The sequence below is a fragment of the Glycine soja genome, chromosome 9, assembly GCF_004193775.1.
Source record: "Glycine soja cultivar W05 chromosome 9, ASM419377v2, whole genome shotgun sequence".
In the NCBI taxonomy this organism is placed as follows: Eukaryota; Viridiplantae; Streptophyta; class Magnoliopsida; order Fabales; family Fabaceae; genus Glycine; species Glycine soja.
In genome coordinates this window covers 36,853,780-36,879,945 of record NC_041010.1, presented here as the reverse complement: position 1 = coordinate 36,879,945, position 26,166 = coordinate 36,853,780, and the positions used below count along the sequence as shown (strand labels likewise).

Here is a 26,166-nt window from a genome sequence, read left to right as displayed (position 1 = left end):
AAAAGTATGATATTTTATTATGGTTGAATTTTATTTTTTGAATCGAGCGATTTGTACGAGGAAGTAGCTTCTGTGTTAGGCTTTAAATTCGTGCCTTTTACTAGCACCAAAGATGGTAATTACGTTTCACTTTTGAGAATAGACATTATAATAATAAAAATATGGCAATTACGTTTGGAGAAAGATTCCAGATTTGCTTTTTTGTGATATCTAATTTGATTTGATGACAATGGTTGGTCAACGGTTGTTAACTCTTGTGGCTGGTGTTGGGCCTTTTTCGTTTAAGAAATATTCGTGAATGTGAATAAGGCATTAACGTGATTGGAAGCGTTTTTTGTGTAAATGTAAATAAGATATTATTGAGAGACCTATACGTGAACGTGACTACAAAAGTTATTATTTTATTGATTATAATACGAATGTATGGTATTTATTTGGTTTACAATAAAATTAATAAAATATTATGAATTGTTAATAGTAATAAGTATGTGCAGAATGCATATTTGACTAAAATTAAGTGTATGATAGATATGTTAGTTACCAAAGTGACAAAATCTATAAGATAATTTAATTTTAAACTAATGATTATTTCAATTACCCATAAAATAAGAAATACTAAATTATGTGATTATTGATTTATGGGTACATTGAAATTCATTGTTATAAGATATTTATGGATCGTCCAAAAGTTAATTAGTTATTCTTATAATTAATGAATATAATTGTAGGTAATTCGTGTGTATCATTAATTTTATTTATATACCCAGAGGAAATAAGTACTACTAATTGGTGCATATTTAATCGCCAAATAATGTCAAGAGTTTTATTAGTATGTTCATGTTTGTATGTTGTGTGTTGTGTATGAGAATTTATGAATGACTGTGAATGAGAACTTTCTTGTTCAATTTATTTTGAACTCATTATCGTCTGAATATGACCCATTCTAAATGAGTTATAATACCATAAAAGATAAATGAAATGTGCATGAATTGCACAATATGTTGGTTCAGGAAGAAATGAGGCTTAAGAATCAAAGGAATCAAGGAGCTGGAAATAAATTTGTGAAGAAACATAATAAAAGCAAAAGGCCATTAAAGATCAATGACGATCTTGTGCAAATCTAGAAGAAGATATCAAAGAACAATAATTGTCATTTGGAAAATTGGACACTTCTAGAAGGATTGTCCAAAGTGTAAGTATTGGTTCGAAAAGAAAAGTGAGTTTAATGGTCTTGTATGTTTTGAATCAAACTTAATTGAAATTCCCCATAATACATGGTGGATTGACTCTGGATATATGACTCATGTTTATAATATTATGTAGAGATTCCTTACCATCCAAATCATAAGCTTAAATGAGAAGTTCGTCTTCATGGGAAATAGAGTGAAAGCTCCAATGGAAGTAGTCAAAACTTATCATTTAAAACTCGACACGGGACATCATTTAGATTTATTGGAAACTTTTCATGTACCTAGTTTATCTAGGAATTTAGTTTCATCATCTAAACTTGATGTTACTGGATACTCTTTTAATTTTGGTAATGAATGTTTTAGTTTATTTAAGCATAATCATATAATTGGTACTGGTGTTCTTTGTGATGGTTTATATAAATTGAAATTAGATGGTTTGTATGTTGAAATCGTTTTAACTATTCATCATAATGTTGGTACTAAATATAGTTTAGTGAATGAACAATCTGCTTTCTTGTGGCATAAACATTTAGGTCACATTTATAGAAAAATGATGGAAAGATTAATAAATAATGAAATTATTCCTGATCTAGATTTTATGGATCTAAATATTTGTGTGGATTGTATTAAGGGAAAACAAATAAAACATAAAAAGAAAAGAGCTACAAGAAGCACTCAACTTCTTGAAATTGTGCATATTGATATTTGTGGGCCTTTTGATGTTAATTCTTTTGGAAAAGAAAAATACTTTATCACCTTTATTGATGACTGTTTATGTTACCATTATGTCTACTTATTGCACGAGAAATCTCAGGCAGTGGATGCCTTAAAAATTTACTTGAATGAAGTAGAAAGACAATTAGACAGAAAGGTGAAAGCTATTAGGTCTGATAGAGGTGGTGAGTGTTACGGAAGATACGATGAAACTAGACAACACCCAGGTCTATTTGCTAAACTCCTTCAAAAAGGCGTAATAGAACTTTAATGGATATGGTTAGGAGTATATTAAGCAAACCAACTTTATTTGTATCTTTGTGAATGTATGCCTTGAAAACTACCATATATTTGTTGAATAGGGTTCCTAGTAAGGCAATTCCAAAGACATAAATAAGGATTTATAATCCACAAGAAAGAAAATTGGATGCAAGAACAATCAATGAATATTTCATTGGTTATCTAAAAAATTCAAAGGGGTATATGCTTTATTGTCCTAATCATAATATGAGAATTCTCGAAACAGGAAATGCAAGGTTCATTAAAAATGGTGAAATAAGTGAAAGTACAGTTTCACAAGATGTAAAAATTAAAGAAGTTAGAGTGCAAGTTCCTTTAGCTCGTTCCTTTAGCTCGTGCAAGTTAAAGAAGTTATTGCTCCAAACAACAACGAAGAAGAGCAACACAATAATGATCCCATGATATATAATGAACCTATTATGGAAGAACCATAAGAAGTAGCATTAAGGAGGTCACAAAGAGAAATGAGACCAACTATTTTGAATGACCTATGTGGTATACCTACATGAGACAGGAACAAACTTAAGCATTAATGATAATGATCCAGTTTTGTTTTCACAAGTTGTAAAATGTAATAATTCTTAGAAGTTATTAAATTCCATGAAAGAAAAAATAAATTCCATGGAACATAATGATGTTTGGGACCTTGTAAAATTGCCAAAGGGTTGTAAAAGAGTTGGTTGTAAGTAGGTCTTCAATACTAAACATGACTCTTATGGTAACCTTGAATGTTACAAGGTCAGACTTGTTGCTAAGGGATTTACTCAAAAAGATGACATTGATTATAAAGAGATGTTTTCATCGGTCTCAAGAAAGGATTCTTTCAGGATTATCATGACATTAGTAGCCCATTATGACTTAGAGCTACATCAAATGGATGTGAAAACTATCTTTCTTAATAGAGATTAAAAGAAGAATGTTTATATGGACCGATCAATGAGGTTCTCAGTTGAAGGAAAGGAACACAAGGTGTGCAAATTAAAGAAATCAATACACAATCTTAAGCAAGCTTTTCGCCAATGGTATTTAAAGTTTAATGATATCATTGTTTCCATTGGATTTAAGGAAAATACTGTTGATTGATGTATATATTTGAAGGTCAGTGAGAGTAAGGTTATTTTCTAATTTTGTATGTTGATGATATCTTGCTTGCAACTAATGGTCTTGGTCTTCTTCATTAGACTAAGAAGTTTCTCTCTAGCAACTTTGAAACGAAAGATATGAGTAAGGCAAACTATGTGAGGGGGATAGAAATATTCCAAAATAAATCACAAGGATTGTTAGGCTTGTCTCAGAAAACATATATCAATAAAGAACTAGAGAGATTCAGGATGAAAAAGTACTCAGCATCACCCGTTTCAATTTAGAAAGGAGACAAATTTAGTCTCGTACAATGTCTTAGAAATGATTTGGAACAAAAACAAATGAAACAATTCAGTACATTAGTTGTTGTTGCATCTACCATGGAAACTGAATTTGTAGCATGTTTTGAGGCTACAATTCAGGCTAATTGGTTGCAAAACTTTATTTCAGGACTTGAAATTGTCGACAATATTGCTAGGCCGCTGAAAATGTATTGTTATAACTCCCTAACAATATTTTTCTTTAAGAATGACAAGTACTCTAAGGGTGCTAAGCATATGAAATTGAAGTACTTTGCCATGAAAAAAGAAGTTCAGAAACAAAGAGTGTCCATAGAACATACTAACACAAACTTTATAATAGCTGATCATTTGATAAAAGGATTACTACCTAAGACATTTATAGAATATGTTGATAGTATAGGCATTATTGTCATTGATGATCATTATGTGTAATTTACCTTATACATTTTTTACTGACACTCTAAGTTCATTTATGATATGTTTCTGATTACTTGTTCTCTATGTTTGCATGCATATTCTTATTAGAGTAATGTTAACAGATTTTGTCTTGAATAAAGATATTATGTTAAACCAATTATGTACTCCTAACTAATGGTCATATTAAGAAGACTAATTTGTAGTATATGGAATGGACTATGTCGATTAAGTGATGTACAACCGCCATGACTCGAATTGATTCCTATTCTTAATCATGAAATTATGATGTGCCCAATGTATAGTTTAATTTATTTATTTATTTAGTCCATACTGTTTAGTAATGTCACATGAGCAAGTGGAAGAATGCTATAATTAATATCTCATGAGAGAGATATGCCTTATTTAAGGACTGATAAATAAATAATTAATAATTAATGACTAAATTATAATTGGATTAAATAAGAGAAGTTTCTAGAGATAACTGCTACTTGATGAGAGTAGTAGTGATAAAGGGGTTAATACTCATTAACGTGAAATAAGATTATTTTCTTGACAGAAAAAGTGTTCTCTCTAATTCCTAGCTTTCATGAACATTGAGAGACAGAAAGAATAATGAAAGAAGAAAAATTTTATTTTTCTCTTCTTCTAAAGAATCAAAATACACTGGAGAGAAGTTTCACTATGAAAAAAGGTACACATTATTTATCTATTATTTGTGAGAATCATATATTTTAAAATTCTATTAATTTTCTATAATTGTTAATATAATGAATCTTTAAGTTTTACGGATTTGTCTCTTTAATCTTGTTCCAATAAACTAATAGAAGGTGGCAGATTATTTCAAGCTCTTCAATTCCATCCTAGGCCTTTATTAATTAGTTTATAAAGGTAAAATACAATTTTATTACTATTTGCAAATACAATTTAATGTATGCCTTCCAAAAATAAAACAATCTAATGTAATTTTATTCTTTTAAAAATTGTTACTATTTTTTTTTAAAAAATGTTTATTTAAGGCCATCAGAAATAATGTGCATGAATTTCTAAAACATGTGATTTACACTACAGTTTTAAGTCTTCGACTTACCCTAGTCTTCCACATTATGATCATGCGGCCCACAAATATATGCAACTAATATGATGAAAGTTATTTATCTCTCTAATGCACTAATGTGAACCAGTTAAAGCGGGCAAAGATCGAGATATTCAATTCCATATATCTTTAATCTTTGTAAATATAATTAATGCGATTTTAATCTTTGAAAAAAATGCTACCGTACTATTTTAATTCTTGTATATTTAACATTTTAAAAATAATTTCTATTGTTATTAATGATGTAACATAGTACAATCACTACTACAAAATACCCTTTCTACATTGGTTAATAGTGCCTTTCTACATCAGTCATCACGCGCCGTTGTAATCGACATCGTTGAAACGCCATCGTCCTAAACGACGGTTGACTGACCGTCTTAGAATGACTTGGGCTCAAAGACGGGTCTCGAGCCACACCTATCTTAAAATGCTGACCATTCTGCATCGATTGTGGGGGCGAACCGTAGTAGAATTCTGCCTATTCTAAGACGGGTTGGTCTCTAAACCCGTCTTAGAATGTCAGATTTCTACATCGGTTGTCCTAATAACCGTCGTAGACTTTCCAGCATTCTACATTGGTTGTCGAACACTAATGTCTCATATGAGACTTAATTTATAAACCTTGGTCAAAATTCAGCAATCAAAATAGTAAATGAATAAGGACATCATTAAAACAAGCTATATAAACCCTGGAATTTGAATATGATTTTTGGTTTGGATCGATGCCACCATTCTTCATCTCAGGAAAGGACAACAAATAGGCCAAAGCTTGCAAAACCAAGTTCCCAAATTTAACTTTAGATCAAATTTTCTGTGATTTCACAAGAAGGATTATATTCATATTTATCTGACACATAACTTGTAATTAACTTACCTACTAATTAAGCGCTTAAAACTGCATTAGTGGCTGGTTTAAGTGTGATGTTAGTAACATCAGCTTGGTCTGTAAAAAATAACAGATCAAATTTTAGGCATGAATTACAAATTTAAAATGGCATCATAGATTTTGACTATTTATGTAACCATTGGAAAAATTAGATATATTTTACTTACTATTAAAGGGTGTTCTTTGTACGAAGAAGCATGCCCCAATAACAATGTAGCACAACAGGAGAACAACGCCTTTCATGTAGTGAGAAGTCCCATCCTATGAATAATTAAGGGTGGTTTTGTTAATTCTTATAATATTTCATTCAGAGATTGAATGAAAATATGATGTCAAAAAAAATATGGTGTTTTTTTTGTCAGTTGAAATTGTTAATTAAATATATACCTGTAAAGTGAAGCCCGTGACTATTATTGCCAATGCAAGGGAACCTGTCTCTAGGAGGTTGAAATTCAGGTCCATATTGATAGGTATTATCCAAGCAATGATTACACATAATGGGACCTATATTGTGTAATTGCATAAGCTTTCATTAAAAGAAGGAAAAAAAATAACTAAATGAAATTATGAAAGTGTTTGTTTACATATTAGAGGTGTGTGTATCGTACCACAAACATGGCAATCTGAGTTGCTGAACCCAATGCAACAGCCAATGAAATGTCCTGTGGTCAAGGCATTACTTTAGTTTAATATTTTAATTAATTAAAAAAATATTGCTTAGCCAATATGAATATTATGTTAAATGAGGGGAAGTGTGAAAAGTTTATAGCACTCTCTCAAGTTCTCACTATCTTGTTCTTGAAAGCAAATACGATTGCTCCTGCATGTTCAGCTGCATTTCCAACTATTAGTAGCAAGATTATGCTGAGGAAGCTGACAGACAAACCCCATGAATCTGATGCATCCTGTTATGTGACAATTTTATCATCAATATTTATAATAGTCAAAATGGACTTCATTTTTTGAAAGAAAAAAAAAACATTTTATGTCAATTACCTCAATTGTATCCACCACATATTCAGACAACACAACAATGAACACAGTCATTCCAACCAACCAAGCAATGCCACTCCATAACCAATCATAGCTTGTTCTTCTTCACCATCCTCACCCTCCTTAACAATTCATGATATAAGCAATTTAATTAATGTATGTCCACAGTTGAACAATTCAGCTTGTTAATTAATTAATTACTTCTAAGATACTATAAGCAATTTAATTAACCATTTTCATAATTTAAGAAACCTAGCTTACATCTTCAGCTTCAAATAACTGTCTGTGTGTCCACAGTTGAAAGACAATGTAGACAACATATGCAATCAACATCACAATGCCAGAAGTTCTTCACAAGTGGAGTGAAGGGTCTACAGTGAGAGCAACTAAGGTACCACTTTATTTGAACAACATTGGAATCCGATAGCATAACAATCCCAACAACAACATAAGTTAGTTCACATCTGCTTGTCTCTGCAGATTCAATGCTTAACATTAGTCATCATTGTTCCATCCATTATTAAGAAAAACATAAAGAACTAATGAAAAAATGTGCACAAATGGATTTTTAGGGCCTTACTCTGTCATATTTTTGTTCCACTTTAAGGTTTGCAATGCCACCACATAATAGAGAGGTCCCAAGAACCAGAAGAATGTTTGAAAGAATAGAACCCAACAAAGAATACTTGACCACAACAATTTTGTTACTGCTAAGGGCAAATATTGCTATTATGAGCTCAGTAACATTCCCACATGTAGCATTTAGAAGTCCTCCGACTGTAATTAAGAAAATGTAAAACATTTAATTAGCAGCAGTGATACCATAATCAATTTTCCCCAGCAATAATGGATATTTCGTCAATAAAATCCTATCTTTTCTTTCATGATTTTGCTAATTTCTGGACGAGTACCTAACAAAAGATTAATGTAAAGTAAATAAAATATGGATACACAATGGATGTTGTTAATCTTATATAACATTAGGTATTATTTAAATGAGACCACTTAAATTAGACTAGTGCAGTTTTGTTAGTGTGTGCTCTTTTTGGGACTTGCACCCATAATGCCACCCTTTTAATATACACGAATAGACAAAGGAATAAATTCATTTCTGGGAGACAATGACCTTGATTAATTGCATGAACTCAAGGCAGTGGTTTTGGACCACATCCTTCCTAGGACCAACAGGGCTTGCAAGCTCATCCATGACTCCTCCTACAAGCTCCAAAACCTTCACAATTCTCTACACATGACCAGTAGAAAGGAGAAAAAAATCAATCGAACAAACTAGATATTCTGTCACTTTTAGGACAATTTTTTTAACATGTTTTCAATATATTACCTTTTCTACATTTTGAAGTCTCTGCAATGAAGTTGTTTGGCCCTGTGAATCCATGGATGTTGATTTCTTGTGTTCCTTCTCTAATTCAAGTCTATACAATAAATCATTCTGAAGACAAAAGAATTATCTTAAGATTGGATAACCATCAAATGCAAATTAACAATTTCATAATCACATAGTAGCAACAATAGAGTTGAGATGCATAAGATGGTAAGAATTTATTAGTAAATAGAGCAGTCAATATGGCCCATCAAGACAAGCCCAGCCTTAATGCATATGGGTCAGGGCCAAAAAGCCCACTAGATCAAAAAACTGTGAGCAAAAGCCCTGAAGTCACGTAGGGAAAGGGCCAATGCCAACCCATGGGCCAAGTTGTCAATTAAAAAAAACTAAAGCTGAGATGCATATGGCTTAGGGATAGGGCCAACCCGATATGTCTTTGGGCTTTTTAGGCTAATAATAAAAATGTAACAATTCATCAAATTATTAGTTTTATTGTAAATAATTCAATCTATATAATTGAGCACAAATTATATGAACTAAAAGCAGAGATTCACATCTGCAAACAAATAACAAATACCAAGCCAAGTTCATTTTGTAGAAAAAATTGTAAGATAGACCACATCCACATTCACTTCTGCAAGTTTCCCTAGTTTCAGTTTGTGACAGGATTGTAATTCTTCTTATATTTCTTAAAACAAAACAAGTATTAGATTTGGAATCCCAAAGGCATTTCAATTCTCACATAAGGAAAGGCCACTCACATAAATACTCACCTTTGTTAGTTGCCTCATGTAATGGGATATTGAGAGAAACAATGTAGTCATGTTGTGTATTATATGTAACTTTTCCAGATGAACACAAAATTCTATCTTCAATACCAAATTTGAAACTTGTCGATGGATCCAGTTCAACTTTCGCAGCATTAATTAGCTCCCTCAAGTTGATTAAGAAAATGTAGGAAAAATTGTAAAGCATCCTAACATCAAATAGGAATCAAGCAGTCAAAAACTAAAGATAGCAAAGTAACATGACTTTAAGCAGAAGAGTATACACGTACATATACTGTATATTAAATAAAGGATACATCTTTGTTCAACTGTTGAATTACGAAGTCAATTACTGGAAATGGGTCAATAAATGCAGTGGAAGACATATCTGCACATCCATAAGTCAACATTTACAATGTTTAATTGAATGGACACATGAAACTAGTTAAAGAAAAAAAAGAAAAATCTACAAAAATAAGAAATAGGTGTACACTTAAAACTATGTTACAACAAACCAATGTTCGGTGATAGCCCCATCTGTGTAGGCCAAATACTCTGGTACAAACCATGGCAGGTATCCAATCCCTCACCTAAAGGCTATCTTCTGCCCAAATCAGGTCACTAAAATTATCTTTGTAGAGGACAATACCTACAACATCAAACATCTAGTCAGCAAAGACTGTCACAAACATAGTCAAACAAATGATACTAAACAGAAATTTGTAGTAAAGTGAAAACAAAACAAATTGTAACAGCAACCTTGTAGTAGAGAGTTCGCGCACAACAATGTGTAGGACCTGTAAACCCTGTTGAGGAGCATCAGTTTGCGTTCCTTGTAAAAAGAGTCCCAAATGGTGAAGGTCTGCACGTGCAGCCACTTTTATCACAACCTTGAGACATGTGCCTGTCCCTCCTGCATTGAATATAACAAACAATTATAAAATGAAACAATGATAAAATCCAAAACTAAGAAACAATCACTAATGGCAGTATATGAGATAAATTTTGCTGAAGTCATGGCAATATATGACATACCTTATTGTCTTTTTCTTAGACAACCTGTGAAAGGGACTACCATAATGCGGATAACGCTGACCTGCATTCAATTAGTGTGGCACAACAAAAACACTGATCCTATATGGGGATAAGTACAAAACGCAACCCAAAACATTGCACAATGACTAAGGTAAAGAAGTCAAATTTAGAGAGATTTATATAATCATGCTGAATTAAAAGTCATGACCATAATTATTCATGAAACATAAACAATAAAAATGTTTAGTTCCAAACAATAAAGTTCCCATGTCATCTAAATTTGTCTAATTTACATCCATCTTTCCAAGTTGTAGAAAATAGACTGCCCATTTCTTGCGTAGTATCGTCATGGTGTCACTGTCTAATGGTGTTCCATCAGAAAACCACTACAAATTTGTAAAAATTATATAAGGTAAGTACATGAACCATTGAGGTAGGATTTCATATGACCAAATTCATTAGTTATTGTAATAGTATGCATACCTTGTTCCATTCATTCTTCACACCATCACTGACTATGCACCACATCCAATGCATCACATAATATCCACACTCATAGCCTCCGGCTTGTACATTACTCTACATGCAATATGAAAATACCTAATTAAGCTTGGTTATTTTTTGTTAGACATGGTACTTATTTCAAATTTCCATAAATACTCAAATAACGACATACCTTTGGTTCAATCCATTGAGGTGTAGGTCCATTCTCCTTGCCTTGGAAAGTAGTGGATATTTTCTTCATTGCACTAAGTTTGAAAATAACAAAAAACGTATATAACATGTAATATTTTGACTGCTAAACTACAAGTGCTGACCAATGCTAAATTTTATAAGCTTGCTAATTACTTGCTAACTGCAGCCTTAATGTGAACATCAGGCTTTTTCCGTAAAGAACAAAACCAAACTACAATATTCTCTCGTGGACACAAAACAAGAAGTTGCCAATGTGCCCTAAAGTCAAGAAAATCAAATTAACCAACTTTTAATGCAAAGACAATGATAACAGTCACATGAATTGACTTACTGATTCAAGTAAGGTCCTAAGTACACTTCTCGATGTGATTCCTTGACCCACGTTTCTATATACTGTTCATATTCTTGACGTCTGTCCTTTGCGCGGTGTATAGATCGGGGCTCAAGGAAACCATAAATTGGAGCAAAACCTATGCTTGTACTCCAATCATTCATAAACCTTTTTGAAACACGGTAAGCAATATTGTTAGCCAAATATTGTAAGGACAATTAATTATTACTTAGATTACGATATATAATTTACTTACATCATCCACAACTGTAATATAGATATGTTTAAACATTTGTCACCTAAAATGATTTCAATAACATCTGCATGTGTGATGAAAAACCCATTTTTGGAATTATGTATCCCAAATTTTGCCCCGTCCCATGACCACTCGATTGGTTGTTGGTAAACGACATATAGGTTCTTAACCAATTCTCCCAGGGGATCATCATCTACAGCCACAACAGTGCCCCTCTCAGGCTGTTCAACCGACTTCGGGGGAGGCTTCTGTGAATCCAACATGGTTAGTCATAATAACAATTAGTGTAGATGTAATTAATAATGACAAAAAAATAAAATGGATTCATAGGGAAAAAAAAGAACCTCGTACAAGTCCATTAGATCCGCAGCAACATCAGAAGGCTCTTTAGGTAATCCTTGTGCCTCAGGTTCAGCGCAGCTACCCTTTGTGCTCACACTTGCAGCTAAAACCTGTATTTCTGGTGCCTTAATGGGGGCTAATTGATGTGATGCAATACGAGATAACTCTATTTTAAGTGTTTGTTTTAATTCTTGCTTCATTATCTCCAAATTGCGTCTCTGTTGGTCTTCAATTGCCCTCCTCCAAGCCTCGTCCTGCTGCTTGATTTCTTCTTCCACCTCCTTCCGTATCTTATCCTTAATGCAACCGATGATTTCAGCCAATTGTTGTTGGTTGATTGATGGCGAGGACGTGCTAGAGGCACGTGACGCTTGGCCAAAGTATTGGCTTATTGTGACACTTGTCCCTGCGACACGAACACGGCCTGGATGCTCAGGTCGGCCTATAGCCGTGTTTAGTATGTCCTGACGCCCATGCGGAACAAAGCTCCGCTGCGTAGCGTGTTCCTCTAATGACTGTAAGTGAACAACACATGAACTTACAATTTTGTCTGAAATTTCTTGTGCCGCTACAGAGGTCATTTGGCCATAATGATTTGTGCGGGCCATCTTCCCCTTCAGTTGTCTCGACACTGGGGATGGAGGGTTGAGGCTGAGTGATGGATTTTCAGTAAACTCAGCTAGATGATCTCGACGCTTCCTATTCTCGTCCATAAGTTTCTTGTCAAGAAGTTCATAACCCCCACGAGACAATACGTAGGGGCAATCATTGTATTTTTGAATTTCCTGCGCCTTCTTCTGTATTCCCTTACAAACACAAGCAACAAATATTCATATATATATATATATATTACATAACAACATTTAGAAGTCTTAATCCATTTTCGAATATAAGGCAAATACCACAAACCTGCCAATCATTACGACAAACATGAATTTTCTGGTACTCCATACCCGCTTCAGTGTCGGCGGTTGTTGACATGTCTGGCAATTCACCGTGCCATATCCAATTTGTATAACTCCGACTGAAGCCGTCACAAATAAGATGTGATCGGATGTCATCTAATGAATGACGCCTTCCATTGACACAATTAACACATGGACAAAAATATTTTTCACCCAACACTGGTGCATGTTGTTGCACAAACTCCAAGAAATCTTCAACCCCCTTTTCATACTCATCACTTATGCGCGGTGCTTGAATCCAACTTCGATTCATGTTTTCTGTTCTATAAGAACGCCTCTGTTATGCCGTATGCATGATATTCTCACTTTTTTCATATGAAGGCGAGGTCCTATCCCATTCAGGAACTACCTTTTTTGCTTCATTCATATGTACAAGTTAAGTATGTTATGCAAAATTTGATGAAATTTCGGCAGCATTTCGCATTGGTCTCCAAGTACACAAAATGAAAGCGATCAAATAAATTGACCACAATCAAGTATGCACCCAAAGAACAAAGCAATATGCAATAAACCGAAATTTTATCAAATTTAACACAACATACTTAACCTATAACTATGAATGAAGTAAAAAAGGAGAGTTCCCAAACTGCCCAAACAGACAGTTCAAGATTTCATACCACAACTAATCCAAACTATCCGTATTAATCATGGTATGGAATCTTAAACAGGAAACTAGGATTCACTCAAAATGCACATATTTTTAATGGACAATAATAGTAATATATGAACAACAAAGTAACAATCCAAATAAAAGTCGGATTAAGTTACATACCTAGATAGATGGTTTTAATAATAAAGATGACTGCGGTAAAGGCAAATGGTTTTAATAATAAAGATGACAACGGTAAAGGCAGCTTCAATGAGATGGAGGTAATTATCTTTGTTCAAACAACAAATTAAATTGTCCAAAGTATCTTTAATCTTCACCTACACAAACATGAGCAGGGGCTGAAAATATAAATAAAATTGCAGGCAGAGGCAGCAAAAGCAATTCACTGCTGTGAAGCACAAAAAATATATGCTAAAGAAACATGAGAAGGTGCTGAAAATTGATAGTCAAATCTAACAATGCTGACTCAGATGCCAAAGAAATGTAATTCTAAGACAATAACGTATATGTATTTATCTGAATGTCAACATTAATTAAAGTTCAGCTGACGGTAGGACTACAAGTTTTGTGTAGATCTTAATTTATAGTAGTTGGTCTCTGCTGTTTAATCTCTATTTTAGGGGCGTGGCAGAGAAGTGGTTGTTTCAAAGAGAATCATAAAACGGACAAGTGTAGTGAAAGATTTAACATTTAATACTCTCTCAACGTATAAGACCTTCCAAATCCAATACAAGAATTTTCATGGTGCCATATAATCAACTTGGGCTGTGAGTAAAGGTGGCAGGAAAAAAAACATTAAGTATGTGTTTCAGAAGATAATTCTACTGTTAACTTCATAGCCTTTAACAGTCATATATGTCATTTGGGCTTATTCTATAGTTTCTTAACAAAATTACTTACTTAGTGACATACCCTGTTGTTGCCATTGGGGAGGAGAATGGCCCATGATGTAGAAATCTGAACCACATCACCTCTGTCCATTCCATGTGCCTACTTTTTTACCAAAGTTACTAAGGATGCATTATCAAAACAAACATCGAGAAAGTGAATTAATATGAAAGTTTTGAATTATATTTGAAAGTAAAAGAGTGTGTCATATATTATTTAACTGAAAGACCAGTCTTAAGACAGCTGGTTGTGACATTGAGTCCTGGACTATGGTAGAAGGTCCAACATCATGTTTCTCGTTTGAGAAGGTATGTAGCTTCTTTTATAAGACTATGTATTCTTTGGGAGCTGCTTTAGTTTTCCCTTAATTTCTCAAAGTATAAAATCATGACGGAAATCAAATATGCAGTCTTGTAGTTTTAGACTTTTATCAGATTAATTATAGCATACATTCACAGTAGAAAAGTATCAGTCATCAACCGTGTTTCATATATAAAATAAAGAATTTTATATGTATTCTGTGATGCAAAGGGTAATAAGTTCCTGACCATAGACCCTATAAGCAATAAAAAGATGAAGTTTGGAAGTGAATTACGTAATGGAATGCTGTTTTTGATGTTTTCTGTCTAATGAACAATGTAATGATTAAGTCAAACCATGTTAACTCTGAGTTCCATGAAGTTATTGATTGGTTCTCACATACTTTCATTGAATTGAATTTTACAAGCCTTGTATCATGGTTATTAAATTTTGTTTTGGATGCATCACTCTGGTCCTTTGGGGATGAAAGTACCTTAGCTGCCAGTACTGATCCATCAACCCTATCTAAGAATATCCAGATACCTTTAATGTTGTTCCATCAAATTTATATCCACTTGTGATAACATTTCGTAAATTTTTGCTGATGCAAATGGGACATTGCAAAATTCTTATTTTGAGAGATATTATAATCTCAAGGGAAAGGATCTTGGTTCAAGGTTAGTAGAATTAGAAACCTTAATATTTAGGTGTAATGCACTTATACTGTCCCCTTCTCATTGTCGTTTTGAGATCTGTGCTTTTGCTCAAATGGGTCCCATGCTCACACCAGCCAATCACAACCCTTTCCTTTCCTCTTAATAATTAATAATAATGTTTTATTATTATTTGATTATCTTAATCACCCAAAAACTATAAGAAAACCAGCCAAAATATGACATGCTACGAAAAATATGGTCATCGTAATAATAACGTTTCTTAAGTTCATAAATTTGGTGTATCCCTTCGTCTTATCCTTTGTTTGAAATGAAAGCAAAGAAAAAAAAATAAATAAAAAGATATAAGATCAACGACTCTTTTTCTCTCTTCAAAAACACTTGAAGTGTTTTTTTTATTAAATTATTATAATTATCCTATTGTTTCTTGCTTTATAACTATTTATGTTTCTTTTCTGTTTGCATACAAATTTCAGTAAGTTTTTGAACCAACATGAACAAGCAACACAGGAAAAAATAGAATGGCTTTGTTTTCTATATATATATATATATAAAATTAAGGATCAAACTACTTACATATGCTTCAAGATCGAGTGTTATATAATTATCAATCAAATTGTTTACAAGTTTTCAAGGTTATTGGGTCAATTTCATATGAAGTAAGGCTTAACTTAGTGGATTTCCTATTAACCTAGATAGACTATTTAGCCTTAGATGAATCATTGATGCTAGTCCTAGTGATACAAGCTATACTTAAGACACAAATTTTTCTTCTTTAATCTTCAGTCTTGAACCCTGACTTTATAGCTTTTTTCTTCTATTTTTAGCTTTGACTTGACATGTGTTTAGAGTGTTTTACTTATTGACTTTATCCTCATCAAAACTTAGCAGCAAAACTAATTAGGTAGTGAGGCATCAATATTCAAAGCTACACCCAGTTCTACCCAAACTCAAAATTCAAAACAACATTGTCCCAAATAAAGGTGGCTATTTTACAATATAACAATAAAATGTTTGGGCCTTGGAGCTCATAAATATGCAAAACATCAGTATTTGTTAGATATATAAAACCAACTATGTGCATTCACCTAACAACTAAAATTTCTAGGAAAGTTGGTGCTTGGCATGGTATCAAAGCTTCTATGATCAAGTGGCCAACATTGCAGTTAAAAGTCATACTACTTCTTGATATTAAACATCCAATCAGTTGCAAGATTTATCATCCATTTAATAATTTAGCAGAAGTATCTACAAATCTTGCATAGTAATTTCATTAATTACATGTTTCAAAGAAAATATTGATCAAGAGGAGCTTATGCTTACCAATGACCTGGAGCAGTCTCTGTGCTGGTGTCTTGTCTACCATCCGTTCTTAATATCTCTAAATTTTTTCCACACTGTTTCTCCACTGAAACTTTGAATTTCTTGAATACTTCAATCACATCACTCTTCCTCTTAATCAAGTAAATCCAAAGTTTTCTACTAAACTCATCTATAAATGTAACAAAGTATTTGTTACCTCCAGGAGTCATATGTTGAATTGATCCACATACATCAGAAAAAACAACTTGCAACTTCCTCTTGGATCTTGTGGATACATTTTGATTGAATGAGTTTCTGGACATCTTGCTTTTTATACATTCTCCGCATACATCATTTGGCACCTTGATATGAGGAATTCCTTTCACTATTCCCTTACTCTGTAACCTATTCAGATCAGTGAAGTTTAAGTGACCATAACGAAAATGCCATAGCCATTCTTCCTTGTCAATTGTTGATGCTAAACACTGTTGCACTAGAACATCTAGCTCAACTTTAAATGTTCTATTCTTTGACAAATTTGCTTTAATCAACAATCTCCTCTCATTGTCATACACCTTCATGACACAATCCTCCAACACCATCTTGTACCCTTTCTCCAGTAGCTGTCCAATGCTCAGAAGATTGCTCTTCATTCCTGGAACATACAACACTCCAGAAATAAAGCATTTAGATCCATCTCTCTTCTTGATCATCACCTTTCCTACACCTTCAACCTTCATAGTCCTGTCATCAGCAAACCTCACCCTGCTTTTGACAGTGAAATCTATCTCAACAAACCAATCCTTCTTTCCTGACATGTGTGTTGAACACCCAGTGTCAAGAAACCAGTTATCACCATGATCACTCTCATCCTTCACAGTCACCATATATAACACTTCTTCTATATCTACCTTCTCCTTTCTCACTTCTTCCACTCCATCATCACCAATTTCCTCCTCTACCGCCATTAACAGAATTTCCTCCTTCTCATCTTCTTCTTGAGCCAATCTTGCATCAGTGTGGCTTGGATTACTATAGCATTCATCGGCAAAATGACCGTATTTCTCACAATTATAGCATTGAATGTGACTCTTATCAGTTTTTCTTCCTCCTCTTCCACCTCTTCCTCTACCACTTCTTCCACCTCTTCTTCTATAATTTTCACTGCTATTGTTCTTTTGTTCACTATTGTAATTATTACTAGAGTTTCTTCTACCAGAGTTTGAGTTACAATTGTTACCTCTGCCTTTTCCTCCTCTGTATTTGTTTCTACTTCTGCCACGTCCTCCTTGACTGTCACAACTTCTGTTTCCACTTTCTGCCATGAGTGCTTGTTCAGTGCTAGGCTTCACAGACTTCCTCTCATTCATTCGTTGTTCATGTGCTTCAAGTGATCCTTGCAGCTCCTCCAATTTTAGCGTTGATAGATCCTTCGATTCTTCAATCGTAATATCTTCTCAACAATCTTCTCATCAGACAGAGTTTCACCACACGATTGCATTTGATTTGTCATGGTTTGAACACGAGTGAAATAGGTAGCAATTGTCTCACTCTCTTCCATGCCTAGCAATTCATACTGTCGCCTTAGAGTTTGAAGCCATACTTTCTTCAATTTCTGATCACCGGCGTAGGAGCTCGCGAGAACATCCCACGCCGCTTTGCTCGTCTCCGATCTCGCAATTTTCTCGAAAATTGCTTGATTCACACACTGATGCAGAATGCACAAACCTTTGCAATCCTTCTTCTTCGCATCTCTGTATATCGCTTGTTGCGCAGCGGTTGGATTCACCGGCAACAGATCAAGTTCGTTCACCACCAGATCCCACACATCTTGATAACCGAGGATCGCCTTCATCTTCATACTCCACTGGTTGTAATTTCTCCCATCAAGAACAGGAAAGTTCGCCGGAAAGTTTCTGTTCATCGTTGCCATTGATAAGGTTCCTCACCGCCTCTCGTGTTTTCACTCGCTTACCGTCTCTCGTGTTTAGGTTTCACTCACCTCACTTTCAATCGATGATCACACTTCAACAACCTGCTCTGGATACCATTTGTTGGAGTATGAATTCATCAAAGAAAAAAGAATCACGCACATACTTTTCCAAGAACAAGAGAGAGAAAGGGGAAAAACTAATTTTTATTTCTGTTTTCACACCGCTGATACTCCAAGTGGTTCAGCATATAAGAGAGTACTTATTACACATGGCAAAACTCTATATCAATCAATAACTAGCTTATTTTTTCTATTGAATTTTAACATCCTCAACCCCAAATACTCCAATTAGTAAATATCTAAACTCCAGTTAGTAAAGAGTTGCTTGTGTGTTTGGAGTGATTATGGCCTCTCGAGTGTACATAAAACATTATCAGCTACTTAAGAATATTTTTTTTTTCTCAAAATACAAGTATCTTATTAAGATTATTTTGTTTAAATTGGTAGTTAAGAAATATTATTACTGATTTTTTTTCTTTTAAATATTTAACATAATTACATATTTAAATTTAAACTTAAATAAATAATTAATTAAAGTAATCTCATATTAATATATTCACATTAATTTATAATTAAATCTCAAGATTTAGTATTTTTGTATGTTTTTTTTAATTTTATTTAATTCTTATTTATCAAAACCTGTAATTGATAAATATAATAACTAAAGAATATTAACATAGAATATACTCTTATCTAAACAAAATAAAAACTGAAAAGTCACATTTTTTTTATTCCGGTCAATTTGATTTCCTATTCCTATTTTCTTAGTGTTTCAACTTCCCCATCCCACCCCAGCAGTTTGAAGACCTTAAGATTGTAATCTGTTTTGTGTCCTGTTTAACTATTTTCCCACTGATAAAAATATTGCAATAATTAATATACTAAACTTATGTTAGTTTTCTATTCTTTATTAAATTAAAACTTAACCTAAAAGTAATAACATTATTCAATTTGTTGTGAACATATATTTATATTTCTAGAAAACTTGAGATTATTTTAATTTGTGTTTTTAATTTTGCTTAGTCCGTTTGTTACAAACTAAAAAAGAAGTGTTTCTAATGTGACATAATTTAGTAATTGTTTTTAGTATGCGTTTGGTACATAATTGATTTCGAGTCCAAAATTATTTTTAGATATATTTTTACATTTTCGTTTCACATTGAAAAAGATTTTATAATTAATTTTGGTTCAAGAATTAATTTTAAATTGAAATAACTTTGAGTAGTTTTTACGTTAGATCAAAAAATTTATATTGAATTTTATCTCTAACTTAATTTTTCAATAAAAATATTTAAACATAAATTACATTACTTAAATATCAATTTTAACAAAAATCAATTTCATTCAAACACATATGCACTTAGAGTTTTTTTTTTTTAAAAATAACTGCAAAAAACCTAATTTATGTTTGTTTACAATTATAAAATATTCACTTAGCTAGAAAAATAAATAATTTTATGAGAAGTTTTTTAAAGTAACTTCTAATATCATGTTATAGATTCTTTTAACTTATGATTAATGTGAAAGGTAAAACAAAAACATGAAAAACTTTTAAGATGATTTTTTTATAAAGAAAAGTCATTTTTTATGAAAAAGTTGTAACAAATGGCCCTAAGTTATTATTTATGTTGAAATTTAATACTTCAAACAAAATTTTTATATTTACTATGTATGTTATCTATTAAATAAAAATTGATCACTAGAAGAATTCATTCATGTATTACAAAATTGATAATTTCATAATTAGAACACCTCACATAAGGATGAAAACCACATAATTAGTTAATGTTGAACCTTGTTAAATGAATTTAAATTTATGTTGCATTTTATTATTATTATTATTATTATTATTATTATTATTATTATTATTATTATTATTATTATTATTATTATTATTATTATTATTATTTAGCTATTTAGAGGATACACTCTGAGATATGTTACAAACGATGGTTCAACACAGAAGCTTTTCCCTTCTGTGTTACTTTTATATTCATTACTTAATTAATTAGTTTTTCTTTGTGGCCACGAATTATTGAGAGGCTATGTGATCTAAGGACTTATCTATGCTCTGTGTACATGTGCATCTTATTGCTAGTTATTTCTTCACATAGTTTGATCCCTTGTTTACATTTCTTAGAGTTGTAGTATAATAAATATTGATCGATAGAAAGAGAAATTATCATATTAATGCTAGAAAACCAATGCTCGTGATTCATGAATGAATTAAATTAAACAAAGACTATATTAGTAATACCAGATCATAGAAAATTAGAAATTCTTCCTCTATAGTTAAATCACAAAGAGCAGCGACTTGCTAATAACACTACTAAAAAATGGTTATCTTATAATACACATTTTAATACGGTTATGCGGTTCTAAAAAAATGCAAAATCGTCTAAAAATATAACCCGATGATAATTTTATAATTAAGAGAATGAAATTTGTTTTTTACAACATATATTCTAAGTATAATAACCGTCTTAGTAAGTACCTTATTTGTCGCAGCTGTTATGGATTTGGTATATACTTCGAACTTGGTTCTTGTTCAGGATACCTTGGGCTGCTAGCTTGGGGTTAGTGATTGGGAGGGAAATTATTGTGCGCGATTTACGTTTGTTTATCCATAATGGAATCTCCTCAGTCGATGTGCTAGAATATGAGGACCAGATTTTTCTTTCTTTCTTTTGGGGGGGGGGGGGGGGGGGGGGGTTGGTCTTGTGGGTTTTGTGGTACTGTGGGAGTCTGGTAATTTTCTTAAGTTAGTTAAGTTTGTTCATTAATGCAAATAATGTAATTTTATTGTTATTGTTATATCATAGTTTATATGAAGATTATAAGCCTTTTTGGTGTCAAAAGAGATTGCGTTGCGTAAGGTTATGACTTATGAGGTTGCTATGAAGATTGGAAGAGGAGTAGGAGTGGTTGTTGCTAACAATATTGATGGAACTAAATAGGATTAGGTGTGTGTATACATATTACTTAAATTTGTTTCATTTCTGGAAAGAAAGAATAGAAGGGGCGGAAATTAAATGAAATGATTCAATGAATGTTGAATAAGCATGGCATGGCATTGCTAGATACTCCTATGGCTATGGCTATGATTGAATGCGACTAGCAAAGCTTCGCTGATGTTGCAGCCCAGTCCCACTATTGCTGATTGCCCATTCTCCTGTCCTTCATAACCTACCAAGGACCCTTCTTACACAAAAAAACAAAATAACTGAAATACGAATACTGCAATTATTACACTTATCAGGGGTAGGGTCTCAAATGCAATTATTGTCCATCATTTTAAAAATGGAATCTGTTCTTGTGGGAATTACTGGTGAATCAATTGATACCTTTGTTTATTCAATCATGATTCCTTCTACAAAAGGTCCTACACTAGAGTAACTTGAGTACCTCAGTTGAAGAACTAGTTGAAATTTGTTACCCTAGAAGAATGGCATTATTTGGATCTTCTTTGTCCACCGCTCCTCCTGTTAGGAACCCTGCATTTTGTTTCATTTCTAAGTTTTTCTTTTATTTCAAGGAGGAAACATTCCCTAGGAGAGAGGAATTACGTATATATTAGATTTAATTATAACACTTCCCTAATTTATAGCTTGTCAATGATTTGCCGCCGTAATTGATGCAGCAATTGACATGGAAGAGGATTTTTTTTTTCTCACAAATACACGTTTTTTCTTCTAATTTTTTTTCAATCTACACTAATTTATAATTTAATTCTCAGTATATATTATTTGGGACTTTCTCTCTCCTTTTTTATTTTTTTAAATTTAAAATATTATAAAATATAAATATTATATTATATAATTTTTTAATTGGTTTTAAAATTACTTATTTATTAAATTAAATTTTATAATTTTTTTAAAGAAAATGATATTAGTAAATATAATTATTTTTGTTTTATTATTTAATTTACTTAACATATTTTTTAGGTGAATATTTTTATTTAAAATCTAAATTTTCTAATATAATTATTTTTAATATAATTATATTACTAAATATAATTAATTTGTTTATCTCATCAGATTTAATTAAAAAATGAGAAGACTTTTTGTTTAACAATTTATTTATAGAAGAACATTATATTGCATTATCAATAAAATACTTAAACAGTTACACTTGGCTGAGGAAAAACTTGATGGAGATATGTTAGGACAATTATTTCTGATATGATCATGCTGCCGGCAAATTCTACATTTTTCCTTGGATCAGGATCCCACTAATCTCATTCATATTCTTGCCACATTGATTCGGGTGACAGTAAATCAAAGGAGTTCTCGTAGAGGTGCAAAATGTATTGTAAAGTGAATAACATTTACATATAGTTTATGAGATCAACATTGACAAATTTATAGACAGTCATGACATGAGAACACGATAAGTGTTTAGCCTAATATTCACCACAAACACACTTTTGGGATTGTAGCATTACTCTAAACCTTCCAAGTGATTTGGGTGTTTGAAGTAGGGATTGAGTCTATGTTATAATAAAAATGTGATTGTGTCTGTCGAATCCATTTACAATGTGTGTATTAGATTCTTATTGACCGTTATTCATTGCTTCAGAGATGACTTCACAATACTGTGAGTCAGAGTTGATCATTGCATGAGTTTGTTGACCTCTAATAGCAAAGAGTTGTGCGGTTTTGAAATGTGTCTCCTCAATCAACGATGACACCGGCAAATGTCTTATGTTTTTTAACATGGAATTAACAGACTCAGACAAATTGGTAGTCATATGTCCTTAACGTTCTCCCTCGTCGAAGCACTGTACCCAATTTTGTTTGGGTAATTGATCAAGTCATTCAGTTGCACTTGGCTTATTTGCACGGATATCCTCAAGATGTTGTCAGTGCATCTTCTCAATGTATGCGTAACCTGTAAATATTCAATCAATATATTACGTTATAAAATTTGATTGAAAGTAAAATTTAAAGAATATATAAAATAGATTATCACTAGCTAGCATAAGTGATTTTTTTAAATGTTTGCAGTTTGAGTTACCATGAAGAAAGTTTTGTGCAATGTGGCGCAGACAAAAGAAATAAAATGTGTCCTGAACCCATAAGTTAGTTGTGTTGTTGTAGGCACTTATAATTGAGGGGTGTCTGTCTGAAATGAGAAATGTTAGTTTGTTGAGTAACATATCTTCGCAAATTCTTTAGAAAAAACCCCAAGCTGAAGTTGTCTCCCCTTCTACAATGGCGTAGGTAATCGAGAAGATATGGTTAGCTCCATCTTGTGCGGTAGCTATCAATAGTGTGCCAATATACTTCCCGTAAAGTCATGTACCATCTCCTTGTACTAGGGGTTTGCAATATGCAAAGCCTTTAATGCATGGACCAAATGACCAAAAGACACGTTTAAACATTCTTTTGGTACAATTTCTCCTCCGTCATACTTTCTATATTTGAACAGCGACCACAGTCCCGGGAATAGAAGATTGCAAATCTCCCAAAAGTTTTGGCAGTTTAGCATATGATTCTTTCCAGTTTCCATGAATCATCTCCAACGCTCTTTGCTTTGCTAACCATGTCTTCTTGTAGGATGGAATATAATTCATGAACGTTTTGATCTCTACAATCAACGTTTTGATGGAGACAATTGAGTTTGTTTTGACAATTGGTTGGATGATCTGTGTTATGACGTGTTTGTCAAGTTGCCGATGATATTGTCTGAGCATTGGCACGAGACAAGTGTGATGACCTCTTATACTCTTAATAATTCATTTGTTATGCCTCTTTGAATTGCATGCGCCTAAGCTCCATGTACAACCATTTTCAAATAATTTACACACGAAGTTTAGCCTTCTCTGGTCAGTTTTGCAGTCAAAATGATTTCTGATGTTGTATTCTTTGACTGCTCGAATACATTGTGCTTTTTCATCGAAGGCCATGCCAACCTCAAGTGCACCTATGGGTGGTTGTACATTATGTTGTTGCTGATCAAAATGGTGTCGATCAATGTAGTGTGGTAGGTGATCAGAGTTCAAGTCTACTGGACACCTAGGTTGGTGATACTGCAATGGAGGTGACAGAGGTGTCATTGGTCTGCTAACACCCTCGTCATCGCTATCCTCGTTAATGTGATCAAAGAACTGTTGGTCCTCATCCTCACTAAAATCATCCATGTTTTCATCATGAAATGGTATAATGGGATCTTCGTTTGTTATGGGTTGTTCATTTTGGTTTGATGTTTGTGTTTGTGGTTATTGTGAAGGTGGCGTAAAGGGATATGAAGGATGATTTTGTTGGTCAAAGGAGGTCTATTGGGCATAAAAAAAAAAAGATTGATTTTCGGATAATAGTTGTGTGTATGAAGTATAAATGTCAAAGGAGTCTTGTGTTTCAAGGTTGTTGTATGAAGATACTGGATTATTGAGGTCTATGTTGTTAAACAATAATTGTTGTGGAGGCGATAGTTGTTGTGGACATGAGGGTTGTGGTGATGATGGTTGTGGTTGAGAAATAAGGTGAGTAACAACATAGAATTCGGCAGAATTCAATTATGGATTCATTCTGAAGAATTGTTTCCATCGCGTCTCTGAGATCGTCATTGTCTTGTAGTCGAAATAACGATTGAGCAACTTTTTCAATTGCTCGAGTAGGGAGACGATTGTTAATTTTTCAAATTCATATGAGTTGTGTAAATGTAATAGAAGGATTGACGTAAATAAATATTGGGTTCGCAGATGTGTACACTGATCCACAAATTGGGTCGTCTGCAATGTGACCATTGTGGTAAATGATGGTCGAAATTTCTTTAGGGAGAGCCATTGTGGTAAAGAAAGAGATAGAGATAATAACAGAAAAGAGAGGAAGAGTTCTTTGGCTAGGTAGTAACAAGAGTGCTCTGAGACTCAAAAAAATTTCCTTATTTATATTTTTGATATCTTTTGGATTTGTTTTTGTTTTTCTTTTCATAAAAAAATTATAAAATTTAATTTAATAAATAAGTAATTTTAAAACCAATTAAAAAAATTATATAATATAATATTCATATTTTATAATATTTTAAATTAAAAAAAGGAGACAGAAAGGGTTCTTTTTCGGTAAATACACATTCTCTCTCCTGTTTTTCCTCAATCTACACTACTTTGCAGTTTAATTCCCAATATACACTACTTGAGATTTTCTCTCTCCTTTTTTTTAATTTAAAATATTATAAAATATAAATATTATATAATTTTTTTAATTGGTTTTAAAATTACTTATTTATTAAATTAAATTTTATAATTTTTTTAAAGAAAATGATATTATTAAATATAATTATTTTTGTTTTATTATTTAATTTACTTAAACATATTTTTTAGATGAATATTTTTATTTCAAATCTGAATTTTTTAATATAATTATTTTTAATATAATTATATTACTAAATATAATTAATTTGTTTATGTCATTAGATTTAATTAATAATGAGAAGACTTTTTGTTTAACAACTTATTTATAGAATAACATTATATTCCATTATCAATAAAATACTTAAACAATTACACTTGGCTAAGGAAAAACTTAAGATGGAAATATGTTAGGACAATTATTTCTGTTATGACTATGTTGCCGACAAATTTCACATTTTTTTTTTACTTTCCCGTTCATTTTCTTCTTCGTCCATCTTGCGAGTGTGTTGAGATGGAACGACCCTTTGCCGTTCTCTTTCTCCTTGG

The 26,166-nt window shown here is 32.5% G+C and overlaps 1 protein-coding gene and 1 pseudogene across 1 annotated transcript; both read right to left on the bottom strand.

The window, feature by feature from the left end:
* Positions 1-5,422: 5,422 nt before the first annotated feature.
* Positions 5,423-10,171, bottom strand: LOC114368437 (annotated as a pseudogene).
* LOC114367141 lies at positions 7,562-16,553 on the bottom strand. Its single transcript, XM_028324245.1, has 18 exons — positions 16,514-16,553; positions 13,491-13,645; positions 12,663-12,981; positions 11,756-12,550; positions 11,412-11,659; positions 11,156-11,323; positions 10,978-11,082; positions 10,805-10,877; positions 10,612-10,707; positions 10,129-10,514; positions 9,853-10,006; positions 9,609-9,742; positions 9,384-9,481; positions 9,100-9,302; positions 8,959-9,005; positions 8,324-8,431; positions 8,108-8,224; positions 7,562-7,758 (listed from the first exon to the last, which is right to left on the bottom strand). Exons 3-10 carry the CDS (start codon positions 12,969-12,971, stop codon positions 10,413-10,415), a joined length of 1,896 nt encoding a protein of 631 aa, XP_028180046.1. The 5' UTR covers positions 12,972-12,981; positions 13,491-13,645; positions 16,514-16,553; the 3' UTR covers positions 7,562-7,758; positions 8,108-8,224; positions 8,324-8,431; positions 8,959-9,005; positions 9,100-9,302; positions 9,384-9,481; positions 9,609-9,742; positions 9,853-10,006; positions 10,129-10,412.
* Between the last annotated feature and the right edge of the window lie 9,613 nt (positions 16,554-26,166).

What these genes read in the sequence shown, in the direction of transcription:
- LOC114367141 (XM_028324245.1), bottom strand. Translation starts at nt 12,971, where the DNA reads ATGAATCGAAGTTGGATTCAAGCACCGCGCATAAGTGATGAGTATGAA. An exon ending in ATATTACAGTTGTGGATGAT is followed by an intron (nt 11,324 to 11,411) that starts GTAAGTAAATTA and finishes TGTTTCAAAAAG; the next exon opens with GTTTATGAATGATTGGAGTA. An exon ending in CTCAATGGATTGAACCAAAG is followed by an intron (nt 10,708 to 10,804) that starts GTATGTCGTTAT and finishes TATTGCATGTAG; the next exon opens with AGTAATGTACAAGCCGGAGG.